This window comes from Leucoraja erinacea, chromosome 6 (genome assembly GCF_028641065.1).
Source record: "Leucoraja erinacea ecotype New England chromosome 6, Leri_hhj_1, whole genome shotgun sequence".
In the NCBI taxonomy this organism is placed as follows: domain Eukaryota; kingdom Metazoa; phylum Chordata; class Chondrichthyes; order Rajiformes; family Rajidae; genus Leucoraja; species Leucoraja erinaceus.
The window spans coordinates 59293011-59318541 of record NC_073382.1 but is presented as its reverse complement, the minus strand read 5'-3'; the positions used below and the strand labels follow the sequence as shown (position 1 = coordinate 59318541).

At 39.7% G+C, this 25531-nt stretch overlaps 1 protein-coding gene across 1 annotated transcript in view; it reads left to right on the top strand.

Moving 5' to 3' along the window:
• eif5b (eukaryotic translation initiation factor 5B) overlaps positions 1-22660 on the top strand; it is a 71038-nt gene extending 48378 nt beyond the window's left edge. The window contains exons 14-24 of the mRNA XM_055637174.1: positions 2967-3108; positions 3448-3579; positions 4983-5165; positions 5707-5868; positions 8657-8788; positions 11474-11605; positions 11901-11977; positions 12368-12532; positions 12778-12916; positions 13308-13469; positions 21880-22660. Of these exons, the coding sequence (XP_055493149.1) occupies positions 2967-3108; positions 3448-3579; positions 4983-5165; positions 5707-5868; positions 8657-8788; positions 11474-11605; positions 11901-11977; positions 12368-12532; positions 12778-12916; positions 13308-13469; positions 21880-21987 (1534 nt within the window). The 3' untranslated portion in view covers positions 21988-22660. The remainder of the gene's footprint in view (positions 1-2966; positions 3109-3447; positions 3580-4982; positions 5166-5706; positions 5869-8656; positions 8789-11473; positions 11606-11900; positions 11978-12367; positions 12533-12777; positions 12917-13307; positions 13470-21879) is intronic.
• Positions 22661-25531: the final 2871 nt, after the last annotated feature.

The window sequence follows — 25531 nt, the reverse complement described above, 5'->3', positions numbered from 1 at the left end:
TACCATCATCCCCTCCAAGCTGGTTATCAAGCTTACGGAACTGTGTCTCTGCGCATCCCTCTGCAATTGGGTCCTCGACTTCCTCATCCACAGATCACAGTCTTTTCGAATTGGCAGAAATACTTCACCCTCATTAACAATCAGTACAGGAGCACCTCAAGGCTACATGCTCAGCCCTCTGCTCTACTCACTCTATTCTCATGACTGTGTAGCCGGACATAGTGCGAACTCCATCGTCAAATTTGTCGACGATAGCACCGTTGTGTGACGAATTACAGATGGCTATGAGTCAGAGTATAGAAGTGAGACCTGCCTGTCCTTTCTGTAAGACGTATAACCCTGAATATTCAGCTCCGAGTCCCGATCCTCCTGCAGCCATGTCTCTGTAATCTCCACAATGTCAGATCGACCAATCTCTGAGCCTCATGCTCATCCACTTTAATCCTTATACTTGTATTTGTTAATGCGTTGGAACATTAAGCTTTTTGTTTCTTTGCCTTGGACATTTATTTTAATTGTTCTTTCCTAATTTCACTGCCAATATTTATTAACATCTTCAGCCTGTGATAATGTTACATTTTTCATTATAGCAATGATTAGTTTAATATAATATTGTGGAATTTCCCCCGGCATATTTTCTTATTTCAAGTATCCAACTGTATTTCATATTTTTCTTATATTTCATGTTGACATACAAAGATGGGATTTGGTTCATTAAATTGATACAGCTCAGACAATCTCATTCCCCAATAATCATCCTTCTAACCTATTTGCTCTCTGCATTTTCACATAAACCTCTTCCCAGATTCTACCACCCATCCACACTAATTTAAAGAGTGTAATTAATCTACCTTCCCAAACGTCTTTAGGATGTAGAAGGATATCGGAGCATCCAGAGGAAACCATGTGGTTGTAGGAAGCATGTGCAAACTCCACACAGACAGCAGCAGAGACCATGCTTGCTGAAGTTGTGAGGCAACCATCTCTACTAGTTGCACCATTGGGCTTTCCCAGAAGGTCATGAACTTTAAACTCTTAAATTAGCGATTCTCTATATAAGCCAGTTCGATATTCCGACTGCGCATGCACAGGTCATAGGTTGCTCGGGCTAAACACTCGCAGTGGCCGTGCCGCTGCATGGGTGCAGACCTGCGTCTCGCCCTATCCAGCCACCACTAGGCCGTCCCCGTCCCTTTTAGGGACAGCCTGGGACCTCCGGGCCAACGGGAGTGAGGAGGATTATTAGGCAGATTATTATCTAAATGGTATCAAGTTGGGAAATGGGGAAGTACAATTGGACATGGGGGTCCTTGTTCATCAGACAATGAAAGTAAGCATGCAGGTACAGCAGGCAGTGAAGAAAGCGAATGGCATGTTGGCCTTCATAACAAGAGGAGTTGAGTTTAGGATCAAAGAGGTCCTTCTGCAGTTGTATAGGGCCCTAGTGAGAACACATCTGGAGTTTGTGTGCAGTTTTGGACCCCTAATTTGAGGAAGGACATTCGTGCTATTGAGGGAGTGCAGCGTAGGTTTACAAGGTTAATTCCCGGGATGGTGGGACTGTCTTATGCTGAGAGAATGGAGCGGCTGGAACATTGAAACATATAAGATTATTAAGGGTTTGGACACGCTAGAGGCAGGTAACATGTTCCTGCTGTTGGGGGAGTCCAGAACCAGGGGCCACTGTTTAAGAATAAGGGGTAAGCCATTTAGAACGGAGATGAGGAAACACTTTTTCACACAGAGAGTTGTGAGTCTCTGGAATTTTCTGCCTGGTGATGGTGGTGGAGGCAGCTTCTCTGGATACTTTCAAAGGAGAACTAGATAGGGCTCTTAAAGACAGCGGAGTCAGGGGATAGGGGGAGAAGGCAGGAATGGGATATTGATTGGGGATGATCAGCCATGATCACATTGAATGGCGGTGAAGGCTCGGGGCCGAATGGCCCACTCCTGCACCTATTGTTTATTGCCGATTGCTGGTTCCAGCTCGGCTCTGCCTGTCCCGTCGCAGCACCCCACCGGCGGGACAGGCAGAGTCGAGCTGGGGCCAGCGCCTCCCCTCCGCGCTGGCTGCGGACCTGGGCCGACACTCCCATCCGCGGACCTGTGGATAGAAGACCCTCCTTCAGACTTCCTACACATTAGACTTTTGCGCCATGGTTGGGATGGATGGGAGCGGGGATTTCCACGGGTGCAAGGAATATATGACCTGAAGTTTGTGTTGAGTGAACTGAGTTTTCTTAACGTCCTCGCCATACACCGGCGTTTTGTGAAAGTAGTTGGATCCCAGCTTCTGCTCAACCAACATCGGTCACATTATCCGGACAGGCGGCAGGGGATCAGGAGCTGATGTGAGGCATCGGCGATGCTCTGGAATCCTAGTCGGCCGCCGCTGAGCAGCGGGTTCGAGGAAGCAGAGCCTGACCCGGGGAGTAGAGGTGTCAGTTCTTCCAGCGGTGAGCGGAGAGACACCAGCTACCGCGGCCCGCTCACCTGTCGGACGCTAACTCCTCAATCCCGGGATCCAACCACTCTCACAAAACGCTGGTGTACGACGAGGACGGTAAGAACACTCGGTTCACTCAGCGCAAACTTTAGATCATTTGTTCCTCGCGCCCGCGGAAATCTCCAGCGCGGTCAAGACAAGCGGGCTCTGAAGTTGCATTCTCTCGATTGAGAACATTTTCTCGATTGAGGACATTTTCCCTAGAAGCAACGAGCCATGGCTTTACCAGTGGTTGTCTGTCTAACTGAAACCTCTCTCCCCCTCCTCTCACCGTCTCTCCCTGTCTCCCACTCGCATCTACCCCCTCTCTCTCGCTGTTACACCCCGCTCTCCCCCGATACCAGGCACCCCGTTCGCTTTTTAAAATTTTCGAATGACCTATGAAAAATCCCATAATTCCTTGCGTTTTTCGGAATACCGAACTGGCTTATTGAAGTCATTATTTTTTTGTCACTTTTAGTAACTTAAGAAACAGAGGAAGTTCTCTCTGTGATATTGCTATCCTCGTGGTTGATATCATGCATGGATTGGAGCCCCAGACTATAGAATCCATTAACCTGCTAAAAGAGAAAAAATGCCCTTTCATTGTTGCACTTAATAAGGTGAGTGGTTATTTTTATTAAATGGAAAGGTAACCTTAGGTTACAACGTTTATGAATAGTTAGATTAAGTTTTTGTAATTTAGATGTTGCTTCTTCTGACTTTTTGTTCAGTCCCCCTCATTCAATAGATGGAAAGATGAGGAAAGCATTTTTTTTTTTTTTTTTTACCCTATTATTTTTAATATATGTTTTCAAACTCCTTCATGTTCATTGTTCAAACCTTCGACCTTCATGGTTGGCAATTTTTTTCCACACATAATACTAAATGTGGGTACATGGGACAATTGCATTCGAATAAGTACTTTGTTTCTGAAAGTGTTATGTTAAAAACAAATTCAGATTGACAGATTGTATGATTGGAAGAAGAGTCCAGATACAGATATCGTTACCACACTAAAGAAGCAGAAAAAGAATACAAAAGATGAATTTGATGAGAGAGCCAAATCTACTATTGTTGAATTTGCACAACAGGTTTGTGAGTTTTCATTATATATCTTTATACAAAGGTGTGTGGGAGTGGGGGTTCGGAAAAATTTTTGTTTGGTGTTTTATTTTTGAATTTGTTTTCAGAAATATTGTTTGTCTGAGCGTAATGGCTTTTATTTATATATTTCCTCTTGTCTTGGTGTTTTTAAAAGGTTACTAGACTAAGTGGGACCCCTTGGGTCCCAGCTTCACACGGAAGGGCTGGCCCCCCAACGCAATATTCCACCTCTCCACCAGTTCCAATATTGCTGGGGGGGGGGGGGGCTTTCTGGAGCGCTAGCATGGTGTTGTGGGCCTAAGGGACTGGTTTCCAGAGGGCTAGTATGGACATTGTGGGCCGAATGGTTCAGTAGATTTACAGCTAAGAATGAGAGTTGTGGCCTCTCCCTCGCGATCTTGCAGAATGACTGAGTCATGTCCAGGCATCTGCGGTTTTATAGTCCTGCCCCCCCCCCCTCGGAAGGGGCGTCTCCTTCATCGCAGTGATTGACAGGCGAGAGGATCTCAAGGTTCTTTAAACACATAACTTTTTTTATTTTTCATCGATGGGAAAATTCCTTGGGGCCTGCTCAGCAGAGGAGGACTGTGAGCAAGATGGCCAAAAATCATAGCAATATGGTAGCGTTTTTTCTAAAATCAATATACAGCGCAGACAGGAAGTGATCATGATGAGACTTTTAATTATATAGATAATTGTACCCACCTCTACCACTTCCTCTGGCAGCTTGTTCCATAAGTGCCCCACCCTCCGTGTGGAGAAAAAAGTTTCCCCTCTGGTCTCTCTTTAAATCTTTCTCTCATCTTAATCTATGCCTTCTAGCTTTAGACTTTCCTACTCTGGGGAAAAGACTGTGCCCATTGTCCTTATCTCTTGGGAAAAGACTGTGCCTATTGTCGTTATCTCTGGGGAAAAGACTATGCCTATTGTCCTTGTCTCGTGATTTTAGCTGCCTCTGCCTCTAAGATATTCTATTAGAGTTATAGAGCTGTACAGCATAGAAACCGGCCTTTTGGCCCAACCCATCCATGCTGGCCAAATTTTGTTCAATGCAGCAATTGAGTAAACCTGCTTTAACATCTTCCCAATCTCGTGAAATTCAATAATAAGTACAACATCTGCATATTGTCAAAATACATATGACTTTGAGTTCCCCTCAAACACACCTGCATGAATGTATATTGCAGTTCCTTCATCGCTAATTCAAATCTTGAAATTCCTACCTGTAAACTTTTTGGTACTTCGAATGTAAAAATGCTACTTCTGAGCAATGAAGGACAGGGGAAAATAAAGCAATTTTCATGGATTTTGAACACAAAACATAGGGAGTAACTTACCACTTTAATTGCAATAAAATAATTTAATCATATCTAAACTACTTGTCTCATAGGGTCTTAATGCTGCGTTATTCTTTGAGAACAAGGATCCACGTACGTTTCTCTCATTGGTACCAACATCTGCTCACACTGGAGATGGTATGGGAAATCTTATTGCACTATTGGTGGAACTAACTCAGACTATGCTTGCAAAGAGACTAGCATATTCTCTGGAGTTAAGAGCTCAAGTTATGGAGGTAAGTATTTGAGATTTATGATCTTTGATAAATTTAAATGCCCTTTTTTTAAAATAGGATGACTGGATTTGCAAATAAGCTTGTTTTTTTGTACCATAGTTGCATTTTTCAGTTAGGGTTACTGAGTTACAGTCTGGAGTAAGGACTTTATTTTATACATTTTAATAACTTGAAGATATTGGGGGTTGCAGTGTATCTTGCTATGGTTAAATAACAAAGACAATTGATTGAATCTATTCATTCTGGTTTTAATTCAATCTGGATAGCTTCATAGTGCATGAGTTATTGCATTGATTACTTGATGTGAAATGTTATGCACATTAAGCTACCACAAACAGTATTGTGATAATATCAAATGATCTGTCAACATGTAATGTTGTTTGAGAGATAAATATTGGCCAGAATTCTGTGCGGAATTATCTGTTCTTATTCAAAATACTGGCATAGGATCTTGGACATTGATCTAAGCCCGAACTTGAAGAATGGCAAAACTATATAACTGTAATTTTAATGTATTTTTCTGGGTGTTCCTTCCCATTAGGTAAAAGCTCTTCCTGGAATGGGGACGACAATTGATGTGATCCTAATCAATGGTGTTATGAAGGAAGGAGATACAATTATTGTTCCTGGAGTTGAAGGTCCTATCGTTACACAGATCAGAGGTCTTCTGTTACCACCACCTCTCAAAGAATTGAGAGTGAAGGTGTGGAATACAATAAAGAATTTTAATACAAATGCTAGTGTTTGTCTTGCTATATTTGTCAGCAGAAGTATTGTAACAGTTCAATGGCTTTATGATAATATTATTCCATACAAAATTACTCTGGCCCTATCCCTGAACTCTATCTCTGCTATATTGACGACTGCATCGGGGCAACCTCCTGCACCCATGCAGAACGCACGTTCTTCTTCAACTTTACTACTAATTTCCATCCTCCATTCAAATTCACTTGGACCATCTCAGATATTTCCCCAGCGTTTCTTGATCTCACCGTCTCCATCACAGGAGATAGACTATTGGCTGACATTTAATATAAACCTACTGACTCCCAAAACTATCTAGACTACACTTCTTCTTCCCACAAAGACTCTATCCTGTACTCCCAATTCCTACGTCTATGCCGCATCTGAGCTCAAGATGAGGTGTTCCATACCATGACATCTGAGATGTCCACATTCTTTAGGGAATGGGGATTCCCCTCTTCCATCATAAATCAGGCCCTCACTAGGTTTTCCTCGATATACCGCAACTCCGCTCTTGTCCGCCTCCCCCAGTCGCAACAGGGATAAAGTCACCCTGGTCCTCGCCTTTCACCCCCATCAGCTGTCGCATACAGCTCATAATCCTCCAACATTTTTTCCACCTTCAATGGGATCCCACCACTAGCCACATCTTCCCATCTTCACCCTTTTCCGCAGAGTGTTCCCTCCGTATCTCCATGGTTAACTCGTCCCTTCCCACCCAAACCACCCCCTCCCCAGGTACTTTCCCCTGCAACCACAGGAGATGCAGCACCTGTCCCTGTACCTCCTCCCTTGACACTGTCCAAGGACTCTGATAGTCTGTTCAGATGAGGCAGAGGTTCACTTGCATCTCCTCCAACCTCATCTACTGTAACCCCTGCAGTATGAATATTGACATCTCTAACTTCAAGTAACCCTCGCATTCCCTCTCTTTCCATCCCATCTCCTTCCAGTTCATCAACCAGTCTGACTGTTGCTGATTACATTTTATCTCTTTGCTTCTCCTAGCTGACAACAATCTTTTCTACAATTTCCTTGATCTCCACCCCCTTTGATGTCTCATTCTCACACCTTACACTTCCTTATCTGTATCTCTTCCTCTCTTGACTGTCTGAAGAAGGGTCTCAATCTTAAACATCGCCCATTCCTTCTCTCCAGAGATGCTGCCTTTCCTGCAGAGTTACTCCAGCATTTTGTGTCTATCTTCGTCTATCTCGTCCTTGGGTTAGAAAAATATTAAATGAAATAGACTTTTCATAGACATCAGAAAGTATGTTTTAAATATTCATTTATTGGAAGAAAATATATTTTGACGGGTGAATAAGCTACCAGCTAAGAAAGTAGAAAGATATATTTAAAATGTCGTTTCAGGATCATTTTAATACAAGACTTAGTGTACCTTTGCTGTTGCACACTTCACTTTATGAATGGAAATTGTTTCAAATAATGCTACAATGATATAAGGGAATAATTTCAAATAATGCTACAATTGTATCTTTTAACATGTGAAAGAGTAATATCCCAGCTGGATATACATTGCTGTGGGCACAAAATACTGGAGCAACTCAGCGGGTCAGGCAGCATCTCTGGAGAGAAGAAATGGGTGACGTTTCGCGTCGAGACCCTTCTTCAGACCCTTGCGGTCTCGACCTGAACCTTCTCTCCAGAAATACTGCCTGTTCCGCTAAGTTACCCCAGCATTTTGTGTCTACCTTCGATTTAAACCAGCATCTGCAGTTCTTTCCGAGAAGGTTGTTGCTGCTGCCCCCCTCCCCCCCCCCCCCCCATCGACGAACTGTACGCTGCAAGGGCCAGGAAGCGAGCGGGTAAGATCATCCCTGACCCCTCTCACTATGGCCACAAACTCTTTGAAGCACTTCTCTCTGTCAAAGCCGCCACAGCCAGACATGAAAAAAGTTTTCCATGAGCAGTAGCTCTACTCAACAACCAAAAATCTGTAGCCTTTTTTTGCTCTAGTATTTTATTTCATTCTTCACGTCTAAATTATAATGTTTTATGTATATCGTGTTGTCTTGAGAGGAAAGCACCAAGGCAAATTCCTTGTATGTATACATACTTGGCTAATAACATTTATTCAATTCAATTCAAATTTATTCAATTTCCTATACATTGCTGTGTTCATCTAGAAAAGGAACAAATTCTAAAGAAATTAATTCAGTACATTTTTGAATGGGATGGTGAATACAATAAAACCAATGGCCAAAATCTATAATGTTTAGCATTATTACGCAACACCGGTTTAAAATTAAATTGATTCACCTTTACAGTTAAAGATTAAAGTGTCTATATGCTGATTTGCATTAGATTTGTTTTTAAATCTAAATACTTGGCAAGTACAGTTAGAATGCAAATTTAGCAAAATCAAATTCAAACGTTTCTTCAGTATTTGATTAAACGGTAGAAACTAAGCTTCTTTAATGGATGCAGTGACTTCAATCTGGATAGTATTAGATGGAGCCCATTAGGAGAATCAAAATCAGATCGCATGACTGTTTCTGAGTACAGCTGTTCTAGGATCCATTCTGCAAGTGAATGCATGACATTTTTATGCATCTGTTTCTCATCTTTCAGAGTAAGTCATGAATTTTGAAGTAAGCTGAAGAAAACATATCTAATATTAGCTGCTTTCATTGTTGTTATCTGTAGCCACACCTACCAGAAAGAAACATGTTGTTATTAAATACAATTGTGTTTTCATTAATTTTGAATTTTTTTTTCTTCCTCAGAATACATATGAGAAACAAAAGGAAGTCTGGGCTGCACAAGGTGTGAAAGTACTCGCAAAAGATTTGGAGAAATCTCTTGCAGGTTTACCACTACTAATAGCCCACAAGGATGATGAAATTGCCGTTCTAAAGGTTTGGATTTTGGTTACTTGACAATCCGATCATTTTGAAAAGAAAATAGTGTCACGAAGGGGCATGTTCCTAAAAAATTGCCATATCGCTATTTTCTAAAATACAAACACTTTTTTCCCCCATTGATTCCCGTGTTCCCATGGAAATAAATTCTCAATAGTAATGCCCCTCTATGTGCATGGGTATACACAAGTGAATTCTGATTGTATTGAAAGAAAGAAAGGGTTCTGTCAATTAATTAGAAATGGATGTCACATTGCTTTTAAAGTATCATTTTAAGAGATGACTGTGTCTGTTTCTGCAGCAAATCCCTTAAAGCAGCTTCCTGTTGTGAACCAGTAACCTGCAGTCATTGTCCTGGATACTGTGTGTATAATTATTGTTTGTTTATTTTTGTTTCTTCATGTACATTCTATAATTGCGAATAACATAGAACGAGTGTCGACGTGTGATCGATAGTTGGCCTGGTCCCAGTGAGCTGAAAGGCTTGTTTCCATGCTCTATCCCTAAACTAAACGAAATACAAAATATCCGGAAGTGCTGTAAATGCACAGCCAGTTAGCTAACATTAGTAGAGAGGGAAACCATTCATATTTCAGTACTTTTCAATGAAACCAGGAAACTTTACAATTAGTTTGTCCCTTTGGCCCACCGAGTTCACGCCAACCAGCGATTCAAACATGATTTAAGTTGCAGACTAGAAGGGAGATGGGGGTGGGTGGATTAAAAAAACAAATGGAATGTCTAAGATAGGGGTTTCATGCAAGTGATAGTATTGCTGTCAAGAGAGGGTGTGAGTGCATGATGATAACAACTAAGCTGCAGCAGGTAGAAATGTGGGGGAGATAAATGGTGAAGGGGGCAGGGGGGTCACAACAAAACATTGCAGTTGCAGCAAATCTAAACAAAATACTAGAAATTTCCCAACCGGTTAGGCAACATCTGTGGAGAGAAAAACCTTGTTACAGCTTGATGACCCTTGATCAGAATGGGCCATTTCTGCTAATCTGAAGGGGCTGGTTATCTCTGGATTCATTGAGTTTTGCCTAGTTTGAACATAACATTATACGGTAACAACTTGATGACTTTAATTGCCATATGTACTGAGATGGACCAATGAAATTATTTCTTGCTGCAGGTTTGTGAAGATTACTCAATAGATAACATAATAAACAAAATGTTCCATACATTTTTAAAATAATAGTGTAAAACAAAATAATCTGAAAGTTCCTAATGCACCCAAGATACTTTGTAGTTTGAAGTTTAGTTGGAGTCCGTAGTGTTCAATAGCCTGATGGTTGTTGGTGAAACAGCTGTTCCTGGACTACAGTGCTTTGCATTTCAATGTTCTAGCTTGAAACAGTTTTCTTCTTTTTTTAAAAAATTATTGAACTGATATGTTGCTTGATTTTCTGTCTACAAATCCTACCTGATGTTGAATATTTGCAGCAATTTCTGTCCTTGTAGGTATTTTAAATGTAAACCTGCTTAAGTTTAAGCATTTATGAAATCTCTTATGAATCTTGCACAATAATGTATGTTTATTACTCACCGGTGCTAGAAAACTCCACATTATGTTTAAAGATTTGTAACAAGAAAAATTAAGCTATTTAAAAAAAAAAACTGAGAGGTGTATCCACACAGTGTTCTTTTGTTTGAAATGCCTGATATATCCTTGTACATTTTATATGATAGTTTGTCCTATTTTTCTTAAGAAATTGTCTGTTTTTGATTCTCAGAATTATTGCCTAGGAAATTGGCTGCTTCCCTATATTAAATCAAAAATGCTCAATTTAATCGCCTTTGTTTTTATCGGTTATTCACCTGTTTTTAGTAACCTGTGGCCAAGATGTTTAATTGCACTAAGCAGTTTGGAGTTTTTTTTAATATTCTGCACTAAGTCCCCATCTACCTACACTAACATGCTAACGATGTAGAAGCTGACCCCCGCTTGCCTTGTCATTCTGCAGTCTGATTGTCAACCGTATTAAAAAACAATGTAGAATAAATTATTTTTTTTAATCTCATATTTAATTAAAAAGAACAACTAAGGACATGTTGGAATCCTGATAAGTTAAAAGCATTAAGATATGAAGTTCTAGGGAAAAGGTCCTGCACTTTCATAATTCGTGCTTATTTTTGTAGTTACTGTAGAGCTGTGAGGCTGAATGCATTTGGCACCTCTTCCCAGTGTTCTGCTGCTACTTCTATAAAGAATTCAGCCGCAGTCACAGACCAAATGCACTGGTATTTGATATCATGCTTATCTCAAATTAATCCATGTTTCATTGCACATTGAATTGAAAAAGATCCATCAATTGGCTCTTTATCAAGATCCCAGTGCACAATGTCCAGTGTGTTTAAACTCATAACTATTCTGAAAGCAACCAGTAAACTTACAAGTACTGTTCAGCTTATTTTCTTCAGGACTATACATGTAGATTTTACGTTATAAAATGATCTTTTTTGTATTGTGCAGCATTTGAAGGCATTTAGTTCGTATGGAAATTGCGATATAATTAGAAATAGAAAATTGCAGAACCATTAATATAAAACAATTTGAGTAATTAGAGGTCAATATCTTTTAGAATTAAAAAAATAATAATTTTAGTATCCTTTATGTTTATACATTTGATGTAAAATCATGACTGGCATGTAATAGCCTTGTTACATCGTTGTTAACAGGATGAGCTCGAACACGAACTGAAGCAAACGCTGAGTTGTATTAAACTGGAGGAGAAGGGTGTTTATGTACAAGCTTCTACATTGGGATCTTTGGAAGCGCTCTTAGAATTCCTTCGACAGTCAAACGTGCCAGTGAGTATAAGAAGTTTAAATCTCTCTTTAAAATGTATTATTTCTGGAATATTGTTGGGGGAAGGCGAAATTCAGTCAGAGCTTACATAGAAACCAAACCAAATAAGAACAATGTCCTTCCAATAAGTGAACTAGTGGACAGATTTGCTTGCATTTAAAGTGCCTAGTTGCTATACTAGAATTCAAACTTTGGTGTCCAGAACAATGATTCTTGACAGCGAATGATTCTGATTTATCCAGTAATAATCAATTTTTCAGTGTTTCTTTTTCAAATAAAAACTGATTCCCTTTTCAGTATGCTGGGATTAACATTGGACCTGTCCATAAAAGAGATGTGGTGAAATCATCAGCCATGCTTGAACACGATACTCAGTAAGTGTGAATGATATTTTACATCTATAATCCAGGCCAATGTGACCTGACCAGTAGTTTGTACAGGTCAAAATGTAAGAAACTGTAGCCAAAGTAAGCCACTTGGCCTTTTTGTTTCCCAATAGCTTCAAATGTGTCTTCCCTAGCCGCACTTCATTATGAAGAGAAAGACCTAATTTATCAAATAAGTAGAATAGTGGATGGATGGCAGGGGATTAGGCTAGTGTCGTTTATTGTCATGTGTACAGAGGTACAGGACAGGAAATAGAGCAGCTGGTGCTAGCAGAATGGAGGAGGAGGAAGAGGTTTATTGGCGGTACTCTGTGTTATATGCTGATGTTAAACATTGTACAATGTACTTGTCAAAGTCTAACTTTAACATTGTTGTAGGTATTCAGTCATTCTTGCATTTGATGTGAAGATCGAACGTGATTCCCAGGACCTTGCTGATACACTCGGAGTCAGGATCTTCAGTGCAGAAATTATCTACCATTTATTTGATGCTTTCACAAAATACAGACAGGATTACAAAAAACAGAAGCAAGAAGAATTCAAGTAAGTTCAGAACTATTAAATATTATACTGAAAGGTATTATACATGCATTATCACATGGTTTTTTTAAGGGCCATGACTGGAAAATTGTTTACTACAACATTTTATCCATATTCCTTAACCACATTCTTTTATCAGGGTACTAATTGTCTTGAAAATATGCATATGAACACTTTAATTTAAGAAAGCTTGTTCCTTATCTGCATTGTTCTTTCATGATAGTTAATATCTGTACTTTCCTTATCAGGCATATAGCTGTTTTTCCTTCAAAACTGCGAATTATTCCTCAGTTCATCTTTAATTCTCGTGATCCAATTGTAATGGGAGTTACAATAGAAGCTGGCATTCTGAAACAAGGCACTCCAATGTGTGTTCCTTCAAAAAGTGTGAGTTTAGATATGTTTAATCCTCATGCATTCGTACACCAAAAAAAACATTGTCAGTATGAATTTTAATTCATAACATTTTATAAACCTGTTTAGGTAGCTTTACATCTTAATTCACTTGTACAACACCATAATAACATTGCCAATATGAATTTAAATTCATATCATTTTATAAACCAGTTTTTAATTTGTGATTATGGAAACATGTATAATTAATTATCAGAACAATAGAGAGTGATTTAATGGAGGATTATTTAGTATGCCATTAATTCAAAAGTTAACAAGAAAACAAACCCTTGCCTGTCACTTTTTATCTGGGTATCTTAGTGTGTTTGATCCTTCTGTTAAATTGCCTGTTGTGGAAATTAATAAGGATTTCTACTTTCTCCAGTTTGTCGATATTGGTATTGTTACCAGTATAGAAGTGAATCATAAACAAGTTGAAGTTGCCCGGAAAGGCCAAGAGGTCTGCATTAAAATAGAACCTATACCTGGAGAATCTCCAAAAATGTATGGACGGCACTTTGAAGCTACAGACTTCCTTGTCAGTAAGGTATGATATTTGGCTGTGAGCATCCCGTTTTATAAATCGACCCCCCTCCCCCACACGGATTTTGACACTTTAAAATTACCGTGCTGAAAGATTTATTTTAAAGACTTAAAGGAGGGATGGTCACTGCTTGTACAGCATAATAGGAGGAGGATATTTGGCTAGTAGAGGCAGTTACAGCTGTGCACTTGTGTTGCACGAATGCTTATATAAATGGTACACATTGGCGGCGCGACTCACCCGTTGCAGCGGCCCCTACAGCCTGTCTGTCTTTTTTTTATTTTTTGTCTAGTTAAATGTAGTGTTTGGTGTTTTTTAATAGTATTTTTACCGGGGGGGGGGGGGGGGAAACTGTGCTGTGAGAAGACTTTTCCCTTCTCGGCTTTTAGCAAAGCGGACTGAACGACCCGGGGGCTCGGGAAACTGCGGAGCTGCGGATCTGGATACCATCGTGGGGCTGGCCGGCCTCGGAACTTTTACTGCTTGTACAGCATAACTAGGAGGAGGAGTTCTCAATTCCAGTTGGGAAAACTTCCAATAAGAAATAGTAGCCAGGCAGTTACAGCTGAGCACTTGTGTTGCACGAATGCTTATATAAATGGTACTTAAATATTTGGATTATAGAGTTTCTGTTTTACCTTGCTTTCTGAGTTTAGTTTAGTTTAGTTTAGAGATACAGCGTGGAAACAGTCCCATCGGCCCACCGAGTTCATGTCGACCAGTGATCCCAGCACATTAACTCTATCCTACATTAAGGCCAATTTACAATTTTACAAATCCAATTAACCTACAAACATGTATGTCTTTGGAGTGTGAGGGGAAACACTCCAAAGACATACAGGTTTGTAGGTTAACCGGGGAAAACCCACGCAGGTCATGAGGAGAACATACAAACTCTGCACAGATAGCATCCGTAGTCAGGATCTACATGGTAAGGATCGAACCTGGGTCTCTGGCACTGTAGGCAGCAAATCTACCGCTGTGCCACTGCATCGAGTTTCCTATAAAATTATAAAAGGCATAGACGGGGCAGATGGTCGGTCTTTTTCCCAGTGAGAATGTCAGGGACTGGAGGGAATATTTTTAAGGTGAGAGTGGGAAAATTAAAATATTTGAGGGAACTTTTTTTGCACAGGAAGTGGTAGATGTCTAGAATATTTTGCTTGGGGAAGTGGTGAAACCAGATAGGAGAGCAACGTTAGAGGCTTTTAGACAGGCATGAGCAGTGGAAATTGAGTGATATGTGCAGGTAGACGTACAGTTTAAATCTGGCATCACACATCATGGGCCAAAGGGCCTGTTCCTGTGCTGTACTGTTCTATGACTCCTGAGCTATTCTGTGACCTTCTGCAATATAGTTACGCCTGGTGCTTTGCCACTTCCAGATCGTTCCTCTGTCAATAATGGAGCTGGTGGGCGTGAATGTGAAATGAAGTGCCAGCTTATCTTAATTCTCTTGGTCTTCTTTTGTTGCCTGCATAAGTTACATATCCTTGATACAACAAAGTGCATAGGTATGGTTGTAATGAAGGTTGGGAATACCAAGGGGTCTGCAGGAAGTAAGAAATGCTGCTTTATATCATCTGGAGCTTATATATCAACAGGGATTGCGGAGTGAGGGATATGGAAAGTGAAATGGGTGGGATTGGGATTAAGGATACACTAGTTAGGTATGTTACAAAACTTACCTTCAGCGCACTGCAGTTCTGCCACTGGCCGTGTGCGCGACTTTAGCGCCTCCTGCCTGTCGAAGTCGATTTTCTAAGGCTGTTTAGCTGCTGCAGAGAAATCGCTCCGACATCCGTACTATCCATTTTTTTAAAACATCGCTGGATAATTTAATTGCTGGAGTAAAATAAAAAGCAACTTCTAACGCCAACAACGGGACGGATCTCCCGTACGGGACAGATAAAGGTAAGCCGTTTATTTTACATATAAACGTGCTTCTTAGGATTACTTTAATCCACATTTTACGTTGCGAAAAGGTGATTTAGGCCCCATACGAACCAGCAGTGTTTGTCCTGCCGATATGGGGTTTAAATTCACCGCAAACCGCAACGTTCCAATCGATCCCGTTCCACAAAATCCCACTCGCAAGATGATTAAAATGGCCATTAATTTACGGGAATTAAATACTAAATTCCTTCCATTTGGCCTATAAATTCATGACAATGAGATTTAAAAATCATGTTATAATGTGAATTCTTGTGTGAATGTTATTTGGACACTTAGGCTATTTAAAAATGTTAACCTTTTCTTAAGAAATGGATAGATGTTTAGATCTAATAATTGAATTTTGTAATTAGCTCCAATTAGGTCACTAACTAATTATATGCTTTAATTTCAGGTCATCCAAGTAAGATTGTTTCATATTTGTTTCAGAATGCTTCAATCTATAATAACTTAAAATTTCATTCAGTTCTTTTAATTTTTAAGAAAGTTATGGGCTTTTGATTGTCCTCGATCACAGCTTTTGCGTTAAGTCAATGGAAAAGCAATAGGGAGCAAGATGCTAATTTCCGAGTATGAAAATGGCCATAACGTTTTTAATACTGATGATATGAAAGTGAATTAGGTGTCTAATTAAACTTCTTTTTATGCTTTATCTGATGGGATAAATTGCAGACTTGATTTTTAAAATCTCAAAATTTTGTAACATTGCTACACTAGTACCTCAGTGCCCTTGTTCCTAGGAACTCATCCTGAGTGTCAGTGCATTTGGCACTAAAAGTGGCCAGTGTTGGCAGCTAGGAACCTTGTATAAAGAAAACTGCTTCTACTTGCTGCTGTGTTGGGAAGCTGGTTGAGGGCTCGTTTCTGAGCTGACGTTCCCACAGCAATCAAAATGTGTCATTACTTCGTGATTGGCTCTGATGTGAATGGATAACACGCATAAACTGTCATAGAGTCATAGCCCTGAAACAAACCCTTAGGCCCAACTTGCCCATGCTGACCAAGATGCCCCATCTACGCTAGTCCCTCCTGCCCACGTTTGGCCCGTATCCATCTAAACCTTTCCTACCCATAATGTAATATCCTCGTGGGTGGACTAAAATGAGCATTGTGGGTGCTCAGCACGGAGATGTGGGGGGTTAGGGCTGAACGTGGCAGCACAGTGAGCGCAGGTGGCTGAAGGTGACCAGTTCCACATGATCGTAGATTGGATCCCACAACCCCTCATCACCATCTGTTCGATATGAAGGAAGTTGTTGTTTTCATCTTCCTTTGTTAAAGGAGAATTATAACTACTATAAATTCAAATTCACACATGCACTGACTTGACCGCCCAACACGGACTTCCATCTGTATATATGTATATATGTATGTAGCGCCGTAGAATTTGTGCACCTATTCCCCCCCCCCATCTCCCTTCTGTTTTTTGTTTTTTCTGTTTCTTGTTTTTTGTTGCTAAATTGTATGTATGCACTGAGTATGAGCAGCTTTCAGTTTCATTGTACATGTATAGTGACAATAAATGGCATATCTTAAGCTATGGGTCTCAGAAACTTGGACATTTCTCAGTGGTGACAAGCTCAACATTTGTCATTGCAAATTGAATGGTTTATTTCCTACTCCAGTTTTGGAAAACAATAGGAGTATTTCCTACCTATTTGGGTTCTGAAGTTAATGAAGCAAAGTGACACTTGGGTAAAGGAGTGGCCGTGATATTGGCAGTGTCATAGTTCTGCTTCTACTTCTAATTTCTTCAACTTATGCCCTGAGCATGCACATTGTATGTTGACACAGCAGGTAGTCTGGAATTAACCACCTACTTCTATGATGCCTGGAAGAGCATAACTGATGCCATTACCAGTTTTTCAGTCTAACCAGTTTTCTGTTGCTACAGATTCATTGCGCTTCACCTTTGGCTTTGCTAAGCTTTGAATCAAAGTGCACAAGATTAGCAAAACAATTCTGCTGTTAACTTTGCCTGTTCATGTTTTTGGTTTTACCTTATAGTTTGGCCAGGTATCTAAGGTATGATCACTGGCTGGTGAGCATTATATACCTGGTTGTCTTTTTCAGCACAGTTGAGGGAGAGCATTCAGCAATCTAGTACATCCTTCCATAGACACTACTGTAAACACTTGTTTTAACAGACCTCTTTATAATGTATTTTGGTTATAGTGGAGAGACCTCCACCCCCTTCCAGGACGGGCTGTCAACACTGGCATGCACTGCTATCCCGGCCTGCACTGCTTCCTCAGCAGCTTCCAGGCTGTGCTGACTCAGTCACCACCACCTCCAGCCGTTACCTGCACTCCGGCTGGGTCGCGACCAATGACTCAGCTGATCCTCGCCTCTCCCCTGACCGCCAGCTGGCTGGTGCTATCAACTCACCTGGGTTCCAAGCCCAGTTCCAGACCAAGAGTCTGGACAAGAGTCTCAACCCGAAATGTCACCTATCCATGTTCTCCAGAGATGCTGCCTGACTTGCTGAGTTACTCCAGCACTTTGTGTCATTTGTGTATTAGCCAGCATCTGTAGCTGTTTGTTTCTACTATTTACGCAATGATACTACCGTATTATAGCAGCCAATTGGCAATAATGGATACCATTCCACCGTCTTTTAGGAAGGAGATGAGGAGAAATGTATTTAGTCAGAGGATGTTGAATTTGTGGAATTCTTTGCCACAGAAGGCTGTGGAGCCCAAGTCAGTGGATATTTTTAATACACTGTCACTGTGTTCTTCCACATAGACTCATATAAGGCAATACCTATATTAAAAAAATATAAGGCACAGTAGGAATTTACCTCTGGACTTTATGTACTGTGGAACATTTAATACTTCAGTTCCATGTACTTGTGTTAATAATTTGGAATATGCCTATGGGCAAAAAAATATAACTTACTTGGACTTTAAAAGGTGCATCAGTACGAAAAAACTTTGCTCTTAAACTTGCAAACCAAAACAAGTATATAGTAAACTGCACCTTTTACCATCTCTTCTCTATTCTTAGCCTTTCAATTAAATAATGCCTTTCAACGTTCAACATCCCCGCACACCTTATTGTTAATTTATTTATTTTATGACATTAAAATAATTTTGTATTCTGGAGGTGCACAAAATATCAAAATTCACTGCTTGTCATTGTTAAATTTGGTTTGAAAGATGGCAGAAAATTGATGCATTTGCTAGAAAAGTGTATGCAATCCTGCTAATTATAAAAGGAGCACAAAAACAAAGATTATGTTAAACGTTTTATTTTACTGGATAAACCCTCACGATTAGTTTGTTGATAATTCTTTAAAACCTTTTAAATCCTTCTCACCACTCATACTGTATTAGCACTTCACTTGTCATCATCAAACTAGGACATTGTATATTTGGTTCTTGCTACCAAACAGTTGATACAAATTGTGAATGGATTGTTTTTTAGTTTAGAGATACAGCGTGGAAACTGGCCCTTTGGCCCACTGAGTCTGCATCGACCATTGATCCCTGCACATTAACACTATTCTATAGACACACTAGAAACAATGTTCAATTTTACCAAGCCAATTAACCTGCAAACCTGTAAGGCTTCGGAGTGTGGGAGAAAACCGGAGCACCCGGAGAAAATCCACCCGATCACAGGGAGAAAGTACAAACTCTGTACAGACAACACACCCGTAGTCGGGGTCTAACCCGGTCTCTGGCGCAGTAAGGCAGCAACTTTACCACTGCACCACCAAATATACTGGTTTACCGATCCCTGCCATAGTTATAACATGTCAACCTGAGAGAGATAATTTTGCTCCTACTATCTCGCTTAGTCAATACTCAATCCATAGTAGTATATTACCCAAATTTACCTGTGCTCTAATCTTTTAGCTGTTATTCTTAATTGGTGAAAATGATAAGCAAGTTGGGGATGTGAACAGTTGGTGAAGGAGTGCTTTGGAAAAGGTTTTCCATTTAAAAAAAAAAGTAGATTAATCTGGGGTTGCAGTAAAAAAAAATTAGGTCCTTCAGGAGTGGTGTTAAATTGCAAATGTTGGATGACTTTTGTAATACTCCTCTGCATATTGCATTTTCCACAAGGCTTATTTGTTATCTTCATGAAAATTACAAAATCTGAACATTTGGTCTCTGGGTATATTGGTATTGAATGTATGTAAAGTGAAAGCATGTAATGGTCAAAAAAGCCATGTTGGTGACCAAAGAACAGGTTCTTTGTTGTTTTTGTAGCAGAATAAACTGGGAAGTACTTTGCCTGCAATAAAAAGTATATGTAGACACTAGGAACTGTAGATGCTGGAATCTTGCATCAGGACCCACTGAGTTACCCAAACACTTTATGTTCTAAACAAAAAGTATATGATGGATCCCTTTCCTGTACAAAAATCTCTACAGGAAGATTTTGTATTTTGATTAGTGAATTTATATTATTCTCAACTGCTATTGAACTCTTTATTCCTAAACATAAACACTTTGCAATACCTTGTGTAAATCAAAGTTTATAGCATCCTTAATTCAAATAATTGTAGCATCCTGAGATCAAAGTATTGTAACATTCTGATTCCTGCTTTCAACCTCTTACATGATGGATTTTTGACTAAGAAATGTTAATCCCCTCGTTCAAGTCTCAAGTATTCTCTTTATTGTTAATCTTAGTTTGTAGAGGTTAGCACAGACTACACCCTTAGCATAGAGTAGCACTAGACCTTCCTTGCTGCCTAACTTGAATAAAATTAACAATAATATATTGCAGATTTTTTTTGAGTTCTGTGAAGTTACAAAAACCCACAAGTAAGTTTAAATTGACCATTTTGATTAGTAATCTAGAGTATTAAAGGAAACCAGTTCTCTAATAGGAATTGTCTATAATATTCATTTAGAATGCCACATGCGGCTAAGATAAAACTCAACCTAAACTAGAATGTATTTAAGATCATGAAAAGACACACATTTGGTCTTTAGACTGTTCAGGCATAATTTAATCCCTAAATAAATAGTTGCCCATTTTCAATGTGTTCAAATTTCTCCTATTCTCTTTTGATGGTGATGAACAAAATAACACCAATGAAGTGCACAAAAATATTTTATTCAGTGATTGCACTGTTGAATGGTAGTTTGACTTTAATGTCGATAATGGGAATTGTCATTTGGAATAGGTTCTATGAAATACAAGTAAATTAAATTACATCATCTATATTCTATTTCAAAATGTTATCTGTCATGTAAATATATTAAAATTTTAATTTTAAAGACAATGGTTATGATCTGTTAATATGAAACTATTATCAATAAGAATAATAAAGTTCTTGGATATTGCTCTGACATTTCATTATTTCAAAGCAATCTCTTCTAGCCTTAGGGAATTGGCTAGGATATATTTGAAATATGATTTAATTTCATAATTGTGTTCAAAAGTAGATATTGATCCTTTCATGAAGACAGAAAAAGTTGAATAAATGACCAAGACATTTGAACTAGAGATGACACAAATATCTTTAATTTGTGCAGTGTGTGTGTGTATGTATGTATATGTGTATGTACGTGTATATACATACACACACACACAGTATGTATATTATAGTATGTATACATCTCGTATGTATATTATAGTAAAATAAATACTGCGAGATACTTTAATACACTAGATAAATACACAAGGAACTGTGTAGGAAAGGCACAATTAAAAGTGTTAGATGAGATTCCCAGGATTTACATGCCTTGTAAAACAATGGTTTTAACTAATCTAAATTTAGATGGAGTTGTTGTAAATATTAAATAATCCATGTTTCTATCATTCTTAGATAAATGCAATTATATTGTCTAGACATGGTAAGCAAACTCTGATTAAAAAAACTAGGGATAAATTGTGGCTACAGGCATTATCTTTTTTTCAGTTCCTAATCTAGTTAAACTACTTGTAAGCATGTGTCCTAGAACAGTGAACATTGAATTAGCATCTGAAAGGGAACTGACAGACATACCTTGATTATGACATTTCATGAGCACTGTTGCATGTCACCTTTATGGTTTTTACAAATGAGATGAGAGAAGCTGACTTTGTGGATTCAATTTGGCCGAATCAAGCATAACCCTTGATCCCATCAGCAGCTCCAACCACAAAAATGTGAATTTAGAGTTCTAGCATCATGTAAAATAATGTAAAAATAGCAACCTGGTTCTGTGCTTTTGCTTTCTGTGGTACTGAGTGATAGTGGATTTGCAAACTTTTTCAGAGAAGTCAGTTGTAACAATGAGAGACAAGGGCACTGATGACACCACTAAAAACGAGTGCAAATATAGAATCCCCTTTATACAGAGGAAACAAAGCCGGGACGGGAAAAACAACAGATGAATATTAAGGCTACATGTGGTGTTGTTTGAGGCTCAATATCATTTGTTTTTTGTGCAGACTTTGTCTAATAATCATCTTTTGTACCATCTTTGTTGAATTAAAATATTTTGTATTACAGATCAGCCGACAATCCATTGATGCCTTGAAAAATTGGTTCAGAGATGAGATGCAGAAGTCTGATTGGCAGCTCATCATGGAGCTGAAGAAAACGTTTGAAATTATCTAATGCAGTTTGTTTTCATTTCCAAACTTCAGCAAAGGGAGGACGGAGTGAGATTTAAGGTCTCTGCTTAAACAAGACTTTGTAATAAGCCATGCTGGAGTGCTGAAGAGCCAGAATCCAGAGTAAAAAGTGGTTATAACTAGTAAACGTTTTCCATGACAAACCAAAAAATTTACACTGGTTTGACAGTGATCAGTTTTACATATTCTGACAATTCTCAAGGTGCCTGGTTATTTTTCCTGCCTGCCCTTATCTTCAGGACTGGTTGCTGTTTTTAAATCTTCCCTTTCATTACATGGAACTTGAAAGCAGTGCTCCCCAATCATTTTAACTGTGTGAAATAATGAATAAAAAGCATTTGAATCCTGTGAGCTACAGTGCAGAAGCAGTGTACAGCCTTTTTGACAAGTAATTTTGGATCTAGGGAGATTTTCTCTAATCCAATAATTCCTTTTCTCAGTCACTTCATTACACATACTCTGCTTTTGTGCCTATGAACTTTTATAGAGAATTAGGTAATAGAATTCCACCTGCATTGTGAAAAAAAACATAGAGCAGCCTTTTATTGTTTGTGCAGCTGATGGTTGTGTGACCCAGACTGTAAACTTTCAAAGCTGAAATCACAAATAAAGCTGAAAATGATGACATTTGTATTTTTGATAATGTATCATTATAATTGATGGGTAGATGGAAGCTAATTGTCAACAAAACAGAAAGCCCAGAATGGCTGGCCAAATTTGTGCACAGGAAACAAAGCATTGTGCTTCACAGTACAATGGCTGCATGTGTTGCTGTTATTTGAAAGGTTTCATTGCACATAACTCCCAACATCACTTGTCTGAAGTCTGAAGAAGGGTTTCGGCCCGAAACGTTGCCTATTTCCTTCGCTCCATAGATGCTGCTGCACCCGCTGAGTTTCTCCAGCATTTTTGTGTACCTACCACTTTCCACCTTCCTGGAAAGGTGTTAACCTCATTGTTTGAGCAACAGCTATCCTCTGATACTTCTCTCAGTTGCTAGTTATTTTGTATGAGACCAATGTGCATGGTTTTGGGGTACAGTTACAGTTGAGTGTAATTCAATTTTCATGTCAATGGAACTGAATTCCCAACTGCGGGGTAGTGGTTATGTGGGGAAGTTGAAAGACTGACTGAAAGCAGCTGAAACCAATTGATTTTAGTATTTGAACATGCCTCAAAATATTGGTACATAGATTAACTTAGGCTGGATGTAGGGAATAGTAAAAATGTGAGATCTAGATAGATTCCATTTGCCATTATTACTACATGCACATGTTTTTAGATTTCTCTTCATTCTTTATCAAGTTTGAAAAAATGCTTTGTGTACATTTGTTCAAATGGTAGTAAGCTTGTTTATATGAAATAAAACAAGAATGATTAGTTGCCCAAAGCTCTCATTGTCATAACATTTTCATGATCCTGGGATTTTAGATGATTCATTATTAAATGATAATCAGGTTGACATTTAGAATATTAAATAGAAAATGATTATGCTGACTTTAATTATTAATTGTTAACTGTAACTTTCATTGTTTTATGACTCTTCAACATTCCATCCTAATTTATCATGTTTTCTGCTCTCAATTCTTCTATCATTTCCATCCATAAGTTTTTTTAGTTTTATCCAAAAATAAATCCTTGCTTTTGGGAAGTCTAACAGGGGCAGGACCTACACGGTGAATGGTAGGAGTCTAGGGTCCAGAACAGAGGGACCTAAGAGTGCAAATACACAGTTCCTTGAAAGTGGCATCAGAGGTTGAGATGCAGAAGTCTATAAGTCCAGATACGACCTTGACAAGGCCCTCAAAAGGGACTTCTAAGCTGGACGATGGGGCGGATGTTCGGCAACTGGCAGGGTTTTAATGCCATCACCTCCTACAGGGCAAAATCAGGCCAGCGCAAGCGACAGCGAAACATCACTCCCTGAAGAGCTCAATTCATTCTATGCATGCTTTGACAGGGAGAACACTGATGTGCCTTCCTGAGTCCCCATACACCCTGATGGTGTCACAGTCACGGAGGCCGACGTCAGAAGATCCATCAGCAGGGGGGTGAACCCTCGGAAAGCGCCTGGACCTGATAGTATACCTGGTCGAGTTCTCAAAACCTGTGTAGATCAACTGGCTGGAGTTTTTGTGGATATTTTCAACCCCTCACTACTGAGGTCTGAGGTTCCCACCTGCTTTAAGAGGGCTTCAATAATACCGGTGCCCAAGAAGAGTAAGATGACGTGCGTCAACAACTATCGACGAGTGGCACTAACGTCCCTGGGGATGAAGTACTTTGAGAGGTTGGTTATGGCGCATATCCTACTTCAACGAGAACCTCGACCCACTAGAGTTTGCCTACTGTCACAACAGGTAAACAGAGGATGCGATCTCACTGGCTCTCCACTCCGCATTGGACCACTTGGACAATAAAAACAAAACGGCAGGCTGTTGTTTATTGACTAGAGCTCGGCATTCAATACCATCATCCCCTCCAAGTTGGTTACCAAGCTCACGGAACTGGGTCTCTCCACATCCCTCTGCAATTGGATCCTCGACTTCCTCATCCACAGACCAGTCTGTTCGAATTGACAGAAATCACCCTTATTAACAATCCATACGGGAGCACATCAAGGCTGCGTGCTCAGTCCTCTGCTCGACTCGCTCTGTACTCATGACTGTGTAGCCGGACATAGTGCAAACTCCATCGTCCAGTTCGCTGACGGCATCACCATGGGACAAATTACAGATGGGATGAGTCATAGTATAGAAGTGAGATTGACCGATTGACCAAATGGTGCCAGCACAACAACCTGGCTCTCAATATCAGCAAAACCAAAGAACTGATTGTGGACTTTGGAAGAGGAAGGATGAGGACCCACAATCCTGTTTATATCAATGGGACGATGGTGGAGAGAGTCAAACACTGCGAATTTCTGGGAGTGCATATTTCCGAAGATCTTTCCTGGACCCAGCACACTGATGCAATTAATTATAAGGAAAGCACGTCAGCGCCTCTACTTCCTGAGACGTTTACGGAGATTCGGTTTGTCAGAGGATTCTCTTGAACTTCTACAGGTGCACAGTAGAGAGCATATTGACTTGTTGCATCATCGTCTGGTTCAGCAACTTGAACGTCCAGGAGCGGAAGACTACAAAAAGTTGTGACCACTGCCCAGTCCATCACTGGCTCTAACCTCCCCACCATCAAAGGGATTTATCGGAGTCGCTGCCTCAAAGAGGCAGCCAACATCATCAGAGACCCACACCATCCTGGCCTCGCATTCATTTCACCACTGCCATCGGGAAGAAGGTACAGGAGCCTGAAAACTAACGTCCAGGCTCAGGAACAGCGTCTTCCCGACAGCCATCAGGCTATTAAACACTACAACCTCATATAGGGTCTGAACTACAATGGACTATTATTATTATTGTTACACATTATGCTATGTTTGCATATTCTGTTGTGCTGCAGCAAGTGAGAATTTCATTGTTCTATCTAGGACATATGGCAATAGAACACTCTTGTCGAATAGGCTT